Source organism: Ranitomeya imitator, chromosome 6 (assembly GCF_032444005.1).
Source record: "Ranitomeya imitator isolate aRanImi1 chromosome 6, aRanImi1.pri, whole genome shotgun sequence".
Classification (NCBI taxonomy): domain Eukaryota; kingdom Metazoa; phylum Chordata; class Amphibia; order Anura; family Dendrobatidae; genus Ranitomeya; species Ranitomeya imitator.
The window spans coordinates 35,967,207-35,980,471 of record NC_091287.1 but is presented as its reverse complement, the minus strand read 5'-3'; the positions used below and the strand labels follow the sequence as shown (position 1 = coordinate 35,980,471).

Below are 13,265 nucleotides of genomic sequence, written 5' to 3'. Positions count from 1 at the left end.
CACATTGCACATGTGCCAGTCTACAGATCCATCTCGCACGGCACATTGCACATCAGTCTGCAGATCCATCTCGCACGGCACATGCACCAGTCTGCAGATCCATCTCGCATGGCACATGCGCCAATCTGCAGATCCATCTCGCATTGCACATGCACCAGTCTGCAGATCCATCTCTCCATCTCACATTGCACATGCATCAGTCTGCAGATCCATCTCGCACGGCACATGCACCAGTCTGCAGATCCATCTCGCACGGCACATGCACCAGTCTATAGATCCATCTCACATTGCATATGCATCAGCCTGCAGATCCATCTCACATTGCACATGCACCAGTCTGCAGATCCATCTCGCATGGCACATGCGCCAGTCTATAGATCCATCTCACATTGCATATGCATCAGTCTGCAGATCCATCTCGCATTGCACATGCGCCAGTCTACAGATCCATCTCGCATTGCACATGCACCAGTCTGCAGAACCATCTCGCATTGCACATGCGCCAGTCTGCAGATCCATCTCGCACGGCAAATGCGCCAGTCTGCAGATCCATCTCGCACGGCACATGCGCCAGTCTATAGATCCATCTCACATTGCATATGTATCAGTCTGCAGATCTGTCTCACATTGCACATGTGCCAGTCTACAGATCCATCTCGCACGGCACATTGCACATCAGTCTGCAGATCCATCTCGCACGGCACATGCACCAGTCTGCAGATCCATCTCGCATTGCACATGCACCAGTCTGCAGATCCATCTCTCCATCTCACATTGCACATGCATCAGTCTGCAGATCCATCTCGCACGGCACATGCACCAGTCTGCAGATCCATCTCGCACGGCACATGCACCAGTCTATAAATCCATCTCACATTGCATATGCATCAGTCTGCAGATCCATCTCACATTGCACATGCACCAGTCTGCAGATCCATCTCGCATGGCACATGCGCCAGTCTATAGATCCATCTCACATTGCATATGCATCAGTCTGCAGATCCATCTCGCATTGCACATGCACCAGTCTGCAGATCCATCTCTCCATCTCACATTGCACATGCATCAGTCTGCAGATCCATCTCGCACGGCACATGCACCAGTCTGCAGATCCATCTCGCACGGCACATGCACCAGTCTATAGATCCATCTCACATTGCATATGCATCAGTCTGCAGATCCATCTCACATTGCACATGCACCAGTCTGCAGATCCATCTCGCATGGCACATGCGCCAGTCTATAGATCCATCTCACATTGCATATGCATCAGTCTGCAGATCCATCTCACATTGCACATGCACCAGTCTGCAGATCCATCTCGCATGGCACATGCGCCAGTCTATAGATCCATCTCACATTGCACATGCACCAGTCTACAGATCCATCTCGCACGGCACATGCGCCAGTCTATAGATCCATCTCACATTGCATATGCATCAGTCTGCAGATCCATCTCACATTGCATATGCATCAGTCTGCATATCCATCTCACATTGCACCAGTCTGCAGATCTGTCTCACATTGCGCATGTGCCAGTCTACAGATCCATCTCGCACGGCACATGCACCAGTCTGCAGATCCATCTCGCACGGCACATGCACCAGTCTGCAGATCCATCTCACATTGCACATGCATCAGTCTGCAGATCCATCTCGCACGGCACATGCGCCAGTCTACAGATCCATTTCACATTGCACCAGTCTGAAGATCTGTCTCACATTGCACATGTGCCAGTCTGAAGATCCATCTCACATTGCACATGCATCAGTCTGCAGATCCATCTCGCATGGCACATGCGCCAGTCTGCAGATCCATCTCGCACAGCACATGCACCAGTCTGCAGATCTGTCTCACATGGCACATGCACCAGTCTACAGATCCGTCTCGCACGGCACATGCGCCAGTCTGCAGATCTGTCTCACATTGCACATGCACCAGTCTGCAGATCCATCTCACATTGCACATGCACCAGTCTACAGATCCATCTCGCACGGCACATGCATCAGTCTGCAGATCCATCTCGCACGGCACATGCACCAGTCTGCAGATCTGTCTCACATTGCACATGCACCTGTCTACAGATTCATCTCGCACGGCACATGCACCAGTCTGCAGATCCATCTCACATTGCACATGCATCAGTCTGCAGATCCATCTCACACTGCACATGCATCAGTCTGCCGATCCATCTCGCACGGCACATGCGCCAGTCTGCAGATCCATCTCACATTGCATATGCATCAGTCTGCAGATCCATCTCACACTGCACATGCATCAGTCTGCCGATCCATCTCGCACGGCACATGCGCCAGTCTGCAGATCCATCTCACATTGCACATGCGCCAGTCTGCAGATCCATCTCACACTGCACATGCATCAGTCTGCCGATCCATCTCGCACGGCACATGCGCCAGTCTGCAGATCCATCTCACATTGCACATGCGCCAGTCTGCAGATCCATCTCACATTGCACATGCATCAGTCTGCAGATCCATCTCGCACGGCACATGCACCAGTCTGCACATCCATCTCGCACGGCACATGTGGCACTGTATCCTTTCACACCCTTCTCACACATTTACCTCCCAGCAGTGGCATACCGCGATATATCAGTCATTGACATTACTCACCTTGGTGAAAAACACTGTCAGATGCGTCTCGCTGCCGATTACCCAGATGGGACATTTGGGGGATTTCAAGAAATTTCCCACCTGAAAAAAAAATAAAAGGAGAAAAATGCAAATCATCTGCAAGAACCCTACATGTACCGCGGAATTAGAAAATCAGCATTTACTGCAAAAGGTCGTTTCCCAAAATGGATTATTTATTTAGCCCAAAATAGGTGGAATGAGGGCGACACATGAATCTTGGCCTGACAAGTGAAATCGGATCATCTGCAAGAAAGATTTTTCAATCTCGCGGGAAAAAATATAAAATAAAATCATCTTTTCTCGGGATTAATCAGTGTCCTGCGGTGCTAAACACAGAGCGTTTTTCTATGGTTTGCGTCGTTCTGAAGTTTATTTTGTGTGTTTGCCTGATTTTTTCTTTTTTTTAGGTTTGTCATTATGGACACAGTTTGGGGTTCCTAGATGTATTGGCTTGAAACGATTGTGCAAATTTTGCAAAATATTAGCGGAAAATGCAATTTATTCTGCACTAAAGAGTAGCAAAAACGGAGACTTTTTGGATTTTGCGCAAAATTTCATGCTCCGCCGTGGGCCCCTTGTTGAAAAAGTTGCTACAAAAATGTCAATCAGTACCAAAAGACGGAAAAAAGAAAGAATCGGGTGCCCTTCCTCTTCACACACCGTGATCAGATGACTATTTTTATTACTCTGTAAACCTGAAAATATCATCAAAGCCACAAACAGGCGAGTACGGACGGCAGTGGTTTCTTTTAGGGCTTCCGCGTCCCTGAAAGGTGGGAAAGGCTCCGCAGATGGTGTACACAAGGAAATTCCTCTCCATTTATAGGCCTGAAAGATGAAAAAGCAGCCGAGGATCACAGGTCGTATGAAGTTCTATGTTCTTACATGTGTCCTGCAGATAAAGGAGTTGGGGGAAAACTTCAGCAACTTTTCCCACTCAGTGACCAATCAGATTCCAGCTCTTGTTCTTCAGAGGCTCTTTTGAAAATAAAGAAGAGATCTGATTGGCCGCACAATCCGGGGCGAACATTCCACGGTTTTCGCGGTCATTCACAATCTTTGCCAAATCTCCTGTCTGATAATAAAGACCCCAACGTTTTTTAAAGGTTTAGACTGCCCAAATTAAAGGGATTCTCTACTTTAGATTTTCGTAAGAAAGATCCCTTTAAATCTGATCAGAATGTGATCCCCCCTGTTGGTATCTTCAGCAATAATCAGAGAAACATGGCAGAAAGTGTTTCATGTTAACACAGCGCCACCACAGGACAAATTGAGCATTGCCGATTGTCCATTTGAATCAATGAGATGCAGGACAGCACAGGTCCTCCGGAGAGGGCGACGCTCTGGGCGACAGCTGTACAACCGGACCAAGAAACTGGACAACCCCTTTAAGTGAAACATTAAAACTCATGTTTATACGTTATGGACTGTTATCCAGGACTACTTTCTTTTTTCACTATGGGCCTAAAAAATTGTTTCTACCTGCCTGCCTGTCTGGCACCGATCTCCGCAGCTTCCACTGACGCCACATTTCCAAAGGAGCGGCTTCTCTTCTGCTCTACAGAAGGGGCGTGACTGTCTATCATGATGACTGACAGTCGGCTCCGTGGCATCTAAGTATGACGTAAGTTGGGGAGAAAGCAGCTATTGTCTCAGGGAGGGCAGAGAAAACAGGAAAAAATTTTTTTAAGAAATCCCTCAGTTCTCCCCCTCCCCTTTCTCAGTGTTAGGCTATGGTCACCCTATCAGTATTGGACATCAGTATTTGTAAGCCAAAACCAGGAGTGGAACAATGAGATAAAAAGTATTTAAAAAAAATAAACACGTCATCACTTCTCTATGTATCACCCACTCCTGGTTTTGGCTTTCAAATACTGATGGGAAATACTGACCAAATACAGATAACGTGACTGTAGCATTAGAGATAGCAACAAGAAGGGAGTTGTAAACATATCTTCCCATCATAAAGAGGGGGGAAAGCGGCCATAGTCTCAGTGAGGGCAGAACAAACATACAGATAAGCAGGAAGGCACATGGAGAAAAAGTGCAGGATAGAAGCTGTGCTGATACATGAACAGTCCTCATCCAGCCTATATTACTGAAAGACACTTCCACAAAAGAAAAAACCTAAATCTTCGATCAGGCTGCAAATTTCATATCCGGGAATGGGGATTGGGGGGGGGGGGGGGGGGTGAGAATTAATTAAACGTTGCAGACTGAAACAGTGCAATTTTATCAAGTAAAGGTAACCCAGTGATATGTAAAAAAAAATAAAAAAAAAATCACTATTTCCATGTTAAAGGTGTCCATAGCCTTTAACCCTTAAGGGCAGTGTTGTTGGGGTAAAGGGCCCAGCTAAGAGGATCCCAGCTGTAATATTGTCCATTCACCCGAGTAGGGCATTTTACACATCACTCTTCGCATGGACAGGTTTACGGAGAATCCTGCCCCTTCTTTCATTCATACACTCCCCGGAGGTTACAGAAAACAGACGATTCTTCGCGTGGTGAAAGATATTCTCATGTAGCAGCAGAAAGGAAGAGCAATGTGATGGCCTAACCACAAAGCCGGCATCTGGCCGCTCACCTGACGGACGCATTATTAACACGTCCGGGCAGAACAGTGAGACTATTGTGCCTGGAAATACGAGCGGCTCCTCCATCCGACGGGAACAGCGCGTCCGTCACATGAGATCGGATCTGGCAGGGGCTCACGTTCCGGGACGTCGGCTAAAAATACGTCGTCCCCCCCAGAAACGCTGCGCAGCCGGTGTACGGAGGAAAGAGAAACTACGGCAAGAAGGAGGAGTCATTGATAAGATGGGGGGCTTACCTTGCAGTATCGCAGGGACTCCATAAGTGTCAGAAAACCGACCTGCGCCTGACTGTGAATACCCAGCAGTTCTAGAAAAAGAAAACAAGGGCAATTAGAATACGTGTACACTCGCCCTAATGGGGTCAGATTTAGGAAACACAATTCTAAAGCATCTTTACTAAACAGCTGTGTCGACCCTCTGTTATTCCTCCTGGAAACGTACAAAGAGTGGCACTTGTGTGTAAGCGTGCCCCGCACAGGAGGCGTCTGAGTCTAAGAGCAGAGGAATGGGAACCCACAGGGCTAAAATCTGTCAAATTATGCAGCGACGCCCCAGTACTGCCATATATCAAGGCAGGATATATCCCCAGGAAGCGAGCGGACGGGCAGGCGGACAGTCGTTTCCCCTAACACAAGATGCGGACGGGCAGGCGGACCGTCGTCTCCCCTAACACACGCGGGCAGGAAGGCGGACCGTCGTCTCCCCTAACACAAGAAGCGGGCAGGCAGGCGGACAGTCTCCCCTAACATAAGAAGCGGACGGGCAGGCGGACCGTCGTCTCCCCTAACACAAGCGGGCAGGAAGACGGACCGTCGTCTCCCCTAACACAAGAAGCATGCAGGCAGGCGGACCGTCGTCTCCCCTAACACAGGAAGCGGACGGGCAGGCGGACCGTCGTCTCCCCTAACACAGGAAGCGTGCAAGCAGGCGGACAGTCTCCCCTAACATAAGAAGCGGACGGGCAGGCGGACCGTCGTCTCCCCTAACACAAGAAGCATGCAGGCAGGCGGACCGTTGTCTCCCCTAACACAAGAAGCATGCAGGCAGGCGGACCGTCGTCTCCCCTAACACAAGAAGCATGCAGGCAGGCGGACCGTCGTCTCCCCTAACACAGGAAGCGTGCAAGCAGGCGGACAGTCTCCCCTAACATAAGAAGCGGACGGGCAGGCGGACCGTCGTCTCCCCTAACACAAGAAGCATGCAGGCAGGCGGACCGTTGTCTCCCCTAACACAAGAAGCATGCAGGCAGGCGGACCGTCGTCTCCCCTAACACAGGCGGACAGTCTCCCCTAACCTAAGAAGCGGGCGGGCAGGCGGACCGTCGTCTCCCCTAACACAAGAAGCAGGCAGGCGGACCGTCGTCTACCCTCCACAGGAAGCGGGCAGGCGGACCGTTGTCTACCCGCCACAGGAAGTGGGCGGGCAGACCGTTGTCTACCCTCCACAGGAAGTGGGCAGGCGGACCGTTGTCTACCCTCCACAGGAAGTGGGCAGGCGGACCGTTGTCTACCCTCCACGGGAAGCGGGCAGGTGCACTGTTGTCTACCCTCCACAGGAAGCGGGCAGGCGGACCGTTGTCTACCCTCCACAGGAAGCGGGCAGGCGGACCGTTGTCTACCCTCCACGGGAAGCGGGCAGGTGCACTGTTGTCTACCTTCCACAGGAAGCGAGCGGGCAGGCGGACCGTTGTCTCCCCCATTACTGGAAGGCGGTTGTCCGCTCTCCTGAGGAAGCATAGGCGAGCGAAGCATCATCTACCCACCAGAGGTCGTCCCCCACCACAGAAAGCACGGGCAAGAAGACAGTCGTCTCCCCTTCCGCAGAGAGAATGAGCCGTCGTCTCCGCTGTGAGCCCAGGGGGGCGTGCCGTCGTTTCGTCTCCCCTTCGAAAGGAAGCACGGGGGTGGGCTATTGTTACTCCCCTCAACAGGAAGTGTGGGGGGCAGTCATCTTCACCTCCACAAGACTGGTGTCTCACCCTTCACAGAGCGTAGGAGCGGGCCGTCGTCTCCGGAACTGAAAGAAGCATGGGGGCAAACGGACCGTCATCCCTCTGCAGGACGTGCTGGGGTGCGCGGATCATGGCCTCCCTCCTACACAGGAAGCAGGGGTGGGAAGTGGCCATAGGCTCCCCCCTCTGCAGAAAGTGTGGGTGGGAATGGCCGCCATCTTCCCCCTCCACAGGCATGGTGGGCATACCAAAGTCTACCTCTGAAGGGGAAACACTGGGACGTGTGAAGTGTCCGTTGTCCCACCCAGTAGGGTGGGGAGGGTTGGGGGGCCAGGGCTGAAGTCTTCCCCTCTACAGTGAGTATTAGCAGGTGGAGGAGGTGTTGGTGGTTGGACCGTTGTCTCCTCACCTCCTGTGGAAAAGCCGGGAGAAGAGGCAGTCGCCATTTGTATTTTTCCACTACAGTGTTGCCTAAAATCAGACTGAGGCTTGTTATCACAATGCCGGATGATTGCAGAAACCAATGTAACTAATTAGTAATCAGGACGCCCCTGAGCCGAATCCTGCAAATCGTCCACAGGATTAGCCGCTGGGAATAGTAACACTGCTGGGTTTACACAGGATCAGCCGCAGGGAATAGTACCACTGCTGGGATTACACAGGATCAGCCGTGGGGGAATAGTAACACTGCTGGGATTACACAGGATCAGCCGTGGGGGAATAGTAACACTGCTGGGTTTACACAGGATCAGCCGCGAGGGAATAGTACCACTGCTGGGATTACACAGGATCAGCCGCAGGGGAATAGTAACGCTGATGGGTTTACACAGGATCAGCCGCGAGGGAATAGTACCACTGCTGGGATTACACAGGATCAGCCGCGGGGGAATAGTACCACTGCTGGGTTTACACAGGATAGTGTGGGTCGAAGGTGCTGCAGCAGCGACAACTATTTATACAGGGTCAGGAGGCATCACAATGTCTGCGATACATGAAAAAGCGATGAATAACGAGGACGGTGACGCTACAGGGGGGCTCTATGGGATTTGTCAAAATTACCGCGAGGAGCTCATCACTTAAGAATAAAAAAAAGTTACAGCTTTAATTCCCCGATGACTTTATGGTTTCTGCTGTGACCACATTCTACCCCAAGTTTTTTTCTTTCTGCTTTCCAAATATTTCATGGCGCATTAAAGGGACTCTGTCACCTGAATTTGGCGGGACTGGTTTTGGGTCATATGGGTGGAGTTTTCGGGTGTTTGATTCACCCTTTCCTTACCCGCTGGCTGCATGCTGGCCGCAATATTGGATTGACGTTCATTCTCTGTCCTCCATAGTACACGCCTGCGCAAAGTAATCTTGCCTTGTGCAGGCGTGTACTATGGAGGATAGAGAATGAACTTCAATCCAATATTGCGGCCAGCATGCAGCCAGCGGGTAAGGAAAGGGTGAATCAAACACCCGAAAACTCCACCCATATGACCCAAAACCAGTCCCGCCAAATTCAGGTGACAGGTTCCCTTTAAGGCTATGTGCACACGTTCAGGATTTCTCGCAGAAAATTCCTGAGAAAAAACGGACATTTTCTGCAAGAAATCCGCATGCGTTTTTGCCGCGGTTTAGACGAGGTTTTTTCCGGACACTTCCCAATGCATTTTGTAGTGGGAAATCCGCAAAAAAAAACACGCAAAATTAATGAACATGCTGCGGTTTTTAACCGCGATGCGTTTTTTTCACGGAAAAAAATGCATCATGTGCACAAAACACGCGGAATTCATTCTAAATGATGGGATTTTTATTGTATGCTTTTTTTTAGCGGTTTTATAGCGCTTTTATCAGGAAAAAAACGCGAAAAAAACGCAACGTGTGCACACAGCCTAAATGACACCTTAAAAAATTATTTATAGTAAAAGTATCAATGGAAAAAAACTAAACTTTTTTCTTAAAGTACCAACATAAAAACATACGTTATATAAAAAAATTATATGCTGTATACACACACACACACAGGTAGGGGTGTGTGTGTTACGTACAAACTCAACCACCCCCCACCCCAAAAAGAAACAATGGCTATAAATGTAGGAAAGGAAAGGGTTAAATACAAACAATGCGCAGCGGAGATTTCTATTCTCGCCATGGTCTGGTTTATGGCGCGGTGTGCGGTTTACTCCTAGTGATAATATTTTATCACACTGCCCCCTAGTGGCCATCCCAAATAAGGCTACGTTCACATTTGCGTTGTTCGGCGACGCATAGGTCATGTGCCCCTATATTTAACATGTGGGCGCATGGACATGCGTTGTCTTGCGTTTTGTGACGCATGCGTCATTTTTGGCGCAAGCGTCAGGGCGCAGAGGACGCAGCAAGTTGCATTTTTTTTGCGTACAAAATCATGCCAAAAAAAGGACGCATGCGTCACAAAACAATGCGTTTTGCATGCGTTCTTGTTTGCATTGCCGACGCAGCACCGCACAACGCAAATGTGAACGTAGCCTAAAGGCATAACAGATCTAAATGTAATATCTTTTTTAAACAATTGGACATCGGATCGGAGATGTTAGAGGTTTAGATTGTTCATACCTGGGGTGAAGTTTTGAAGCGTACCTGTCCTTTTAGGCAAAATCTGTAGAAAAACCATGGCCTTGTCGCCCTTCACCCTCTTGCACCAAATTAAATCTGCTTCTGGGGAATATACTAATCTATCCAGAAATGGTCCTGATTCGTATAACCTGCAACTTGTCCTCCACTCTTTTAGTGGCCAGTTCCAGTTCATCAGAATTCTGCCAGCACTATAGGTGCTGGAACTTTATTTCCCCTCAGAATGGCTTGCCGGCTTTCAACTTTCTCCGTTTTGTCCGTATGCACTTTGACGACAGTAAAAGTGGGGAAAGCAGAAAGACAAAAGACCATCCCCCACTTCCTACAGAAACACAAAACCGTTCATACTGGATTTGCTGCACAGTGGTAAAAATTGGATAGGATTGCTTATTTTTTTTTCCATCCTCTCGAACATTTTCATTAAAACAAGTGAAAAGCCAAGTAAAGATAAAAAACACACAATTTCTTATCTCCTGCATCTCCTCGGCTCTTGGCGCAGAATACACTTAAGCTTCATTAGTACTTAAAAAGGAAAAAAAAAAAAAAAGGTTTAATAATGGCAGAAAACAGACAGTGAAGCATTACCTAAACGGAAAAAGGTTTGTCTCTGGTTTTCCAGACCTATAAAAGCCCTGAGCGAGGTCGCCACCTCTACATCCTGCACCCTAATAAATGTATGGGGCTGTACTGCCCTCTGGTGGCTGACTGAAGTAGTGCAGAAAAACAGTAAATATCGCAGTATTCTGATTCTGTGATATTATCTAATATTCTAATATATTATCCCCCTCTAGGAGAGATAAGGAAAACAGGATTTTTGGTTGCTTACCGTAAAATCTGTTTCTCGGAGCCTTCATTGGGGGACACAGGAAACCATGGGTGTATGCTGCTGCCACTAGGAGGCTGACACTATGCAAATAAAAAAAGTTAGCTCCTCCTCTGCAGTGTACACCCCACCGACAGGAAGTAGGATATTCAGTTAGTGAGAAAGCAGTAGGAGAAGCAACGTGTAAAGAGAAAGAATAATATAATAATAAACTTTATTTATATAGCGCTGACAAATTCCGCAGCGCTCTACAGATTAACAGTTTCAAACACTCAAAGAGTGTTCAAAGAACTCAAATGTTAACAGTATAACACAATAAACAGAGCTGTTCAACTTGGGAGGGTGCTGTGTCCCCCAATGAAGGCTCCGAGAAACAGATTTTACGGTAAGCAACCAAAAATCCTGTTTTCTCTATCGCCTCATTGGGGGACACAGGAAACCATGGGACGTCCCAAAGCAGTCCCTGGGGCGGGAACAGCAGTCAACTCCAATCTGGGTCAGAGGAACTGACCACCATCACCTGCAAGGTCTTCCTACCTAAGCCGGCATACGCCTAAGCTAGGCATGGAAGTCTCGCGAACATGTGGAGGACCGATCATCGGTCTGTAGAGGTGCAAGGCAGAGGCCCTATATGTGCACGGCCGGGAGGCGCCCACTGCCCAGGTAGAGTACGCCTTAAACCTGGAAGGAGGAGCACTGCTCTGACCCGGATATCTAAACATTGCTGACTGGATTTTGCGGGCATACGTTGATTTGAAGGCCGGAGGGCCTCTCTACGCCGAGCCCATATACTGAAAAGGGGGAGGGGCGGCCTTAGCTGGATAGATGCACCTCGCCCTGACCCGGTAGCATGATGAGCGAATGCTACGAAGGATGAGTCCAAGCAGGACGAATGGAAGGGAATCAAGAATGATAGACAGAGCTATGGAGAACCTCGGCAAGGTAAAGGCAGAGCACTGAACCGGTGATCCACAGAATGTACAAATCTGCTGACAGACTCTGGAAGTGGTTGAGAGCCTGAAAAGAAGGTATAAAACGAAAAAGGACTTGCCCCTCGCAAAAATGCAGGATTGTCCAATGACTTGAAGAAAAGGAGGACCAGGATAAAGGCTTTCATAAAATAAAGGAAAGCACATGCGGTCCCAGGAGAACAACGAGGTTTAGTTTGAGGAAGAAGGGAACTCGTCCCTCCGATGACCTTCTTAATAATTGGTTCAAGTTGGAGCCAAACTGACGGAAAACCTCGGAAGACAAGCGGTGAGGGACCTCCCAGAGGGTAAGTCCTGTCACGCCATAAGCAAAATGGACCTTCGGATTGGCACGACATAGCTGGATGTCCAAGCAGCACCTGCAGCGGCATCCGCGGGGGTGGATTCCATGTACTTCCCTGCATGAGTAAATTAGTCCGCAAGGACAGCGATTTCCTCTGATTGGACTCCTTGAAGAGTGCCCTGATGGAGCAGCTTAGCCCATGCATCTGTAAACTTTGCTGTCCAGGTGGAAACAAAGGCAGGGCACAATGTAATAATAATAATCTTTATTTTTATATAGCGCTAACATATTCCGCAGCGCTTTACAGTTTTGCACACATGGCGGACACTTCAATGGTTGACTTTAGTATCGTTGGTATCCTAGAGGGATCCTCTTTCTGGGAGAGGAGGACTATCGGTGGAAAATATGGAAACCGGAGGGTCCAGAGACAGAGAAGAGGTCCAGTTCGCAGTAAGGTCAGGAGAGAGGAAATATAGGAAACCGAAACGTTTCCCTCTTTGGAACGGCTGGGTTAAGGATTCCAAAATAAAACCCAGAAAAGACTATTAATTTGAAATGATAAGAAGGGACTTGAGAGTAGGGTACTGGAGACCTGCTAGAGAGCAAACGCTGCGAACGTACTGAAGGGGGCCTCGGGTGAAACCCTGGATCTCAACCCAGCAATGTAGACTCTGCTACATCAACAGAACGGCTCAGAAAGGGAGAACCGTTTGAAGAGACCATCTCTTACCCGTCTAAGTAGAAAGAACGGAGACTACCAGACGACTCCGCGGACTCCGATCCATCAGGAAGCTAAACTTAAGCAGGGATGAAGATGGTTAACAGGGACTATGGAAAATGTCGACAAGATGGCGATGATAGGCACAATCGGATATGGACAGTCAAGGATTCCATGGAAAACCTGGAGTATTTCAATTTCCATGGAAAGTTGGCCCTAGGAAGGGGTACACAGGCCCCAGAAAAGACTTGTCTGCCAAGGGGAAGATCCTTACCTATGACGACTTGAGTGACCCTACCCGTCCCAGACCCTCTGGAACGGGGAGAGGATTGTAGTGTGTGGATCTACTTACCTAAGTATAAGACACCACACAAACGAGGAAAACAGTGAAAAAGATACGAATCCTGCTGAAGGAAGGAACGTATTATCACCAAAACCCCATCATTGGATCCAGGCGTGGAGCAGCCTTCTACACTGGACGATGCTTGCACAGAGTAGGATCCAATTCCTATCCGAGGTGGAAGAACCTGTTCCTGCCACGGTCGGAAATAAAAGTCCGGAGATGATCGAGGTTTAATCCAGTGTCTGTAAGAAAGAAGAGGTAAGTACTGACACATAAATAGGAAGCTCTATATTGAGGTTGTTCAAGGACC

At 48.9% G+C, this 13,265-nt stretch overlaps 1 protein-coding gene across 2 annotated transcripts in view; it reads right to left on the bottom strand.

Moving 5' to 3' along the window:
- MINDY3 (MINDY lysine 48 deubiquitinase 3) overlaps window positions 1–13,265 on the bottom strand; it is a 115,100-nt gene that overhangs the window by 65,674 nt on the left and 36,161 nt on the right. For both annotated transcript variants that reach the window (XM_069729447.1, XM_069729448.1), the window contains exons 10-11: window positions 5,487–5,557; window positions 2,634–2,714 (exon numbers count right to left, since the gene is read on the bottom strand). In XM_069729447.1, coding sequence (XP_069585548.1) covers window positions 2,634–2,714; window positions 5,487–5,557 — 152 coding nt within the window. The remainder of the gene's footprint in view (window positions 1–2,633; window positions 2,715–5,486; window positions 5,558–13,265) is intronic.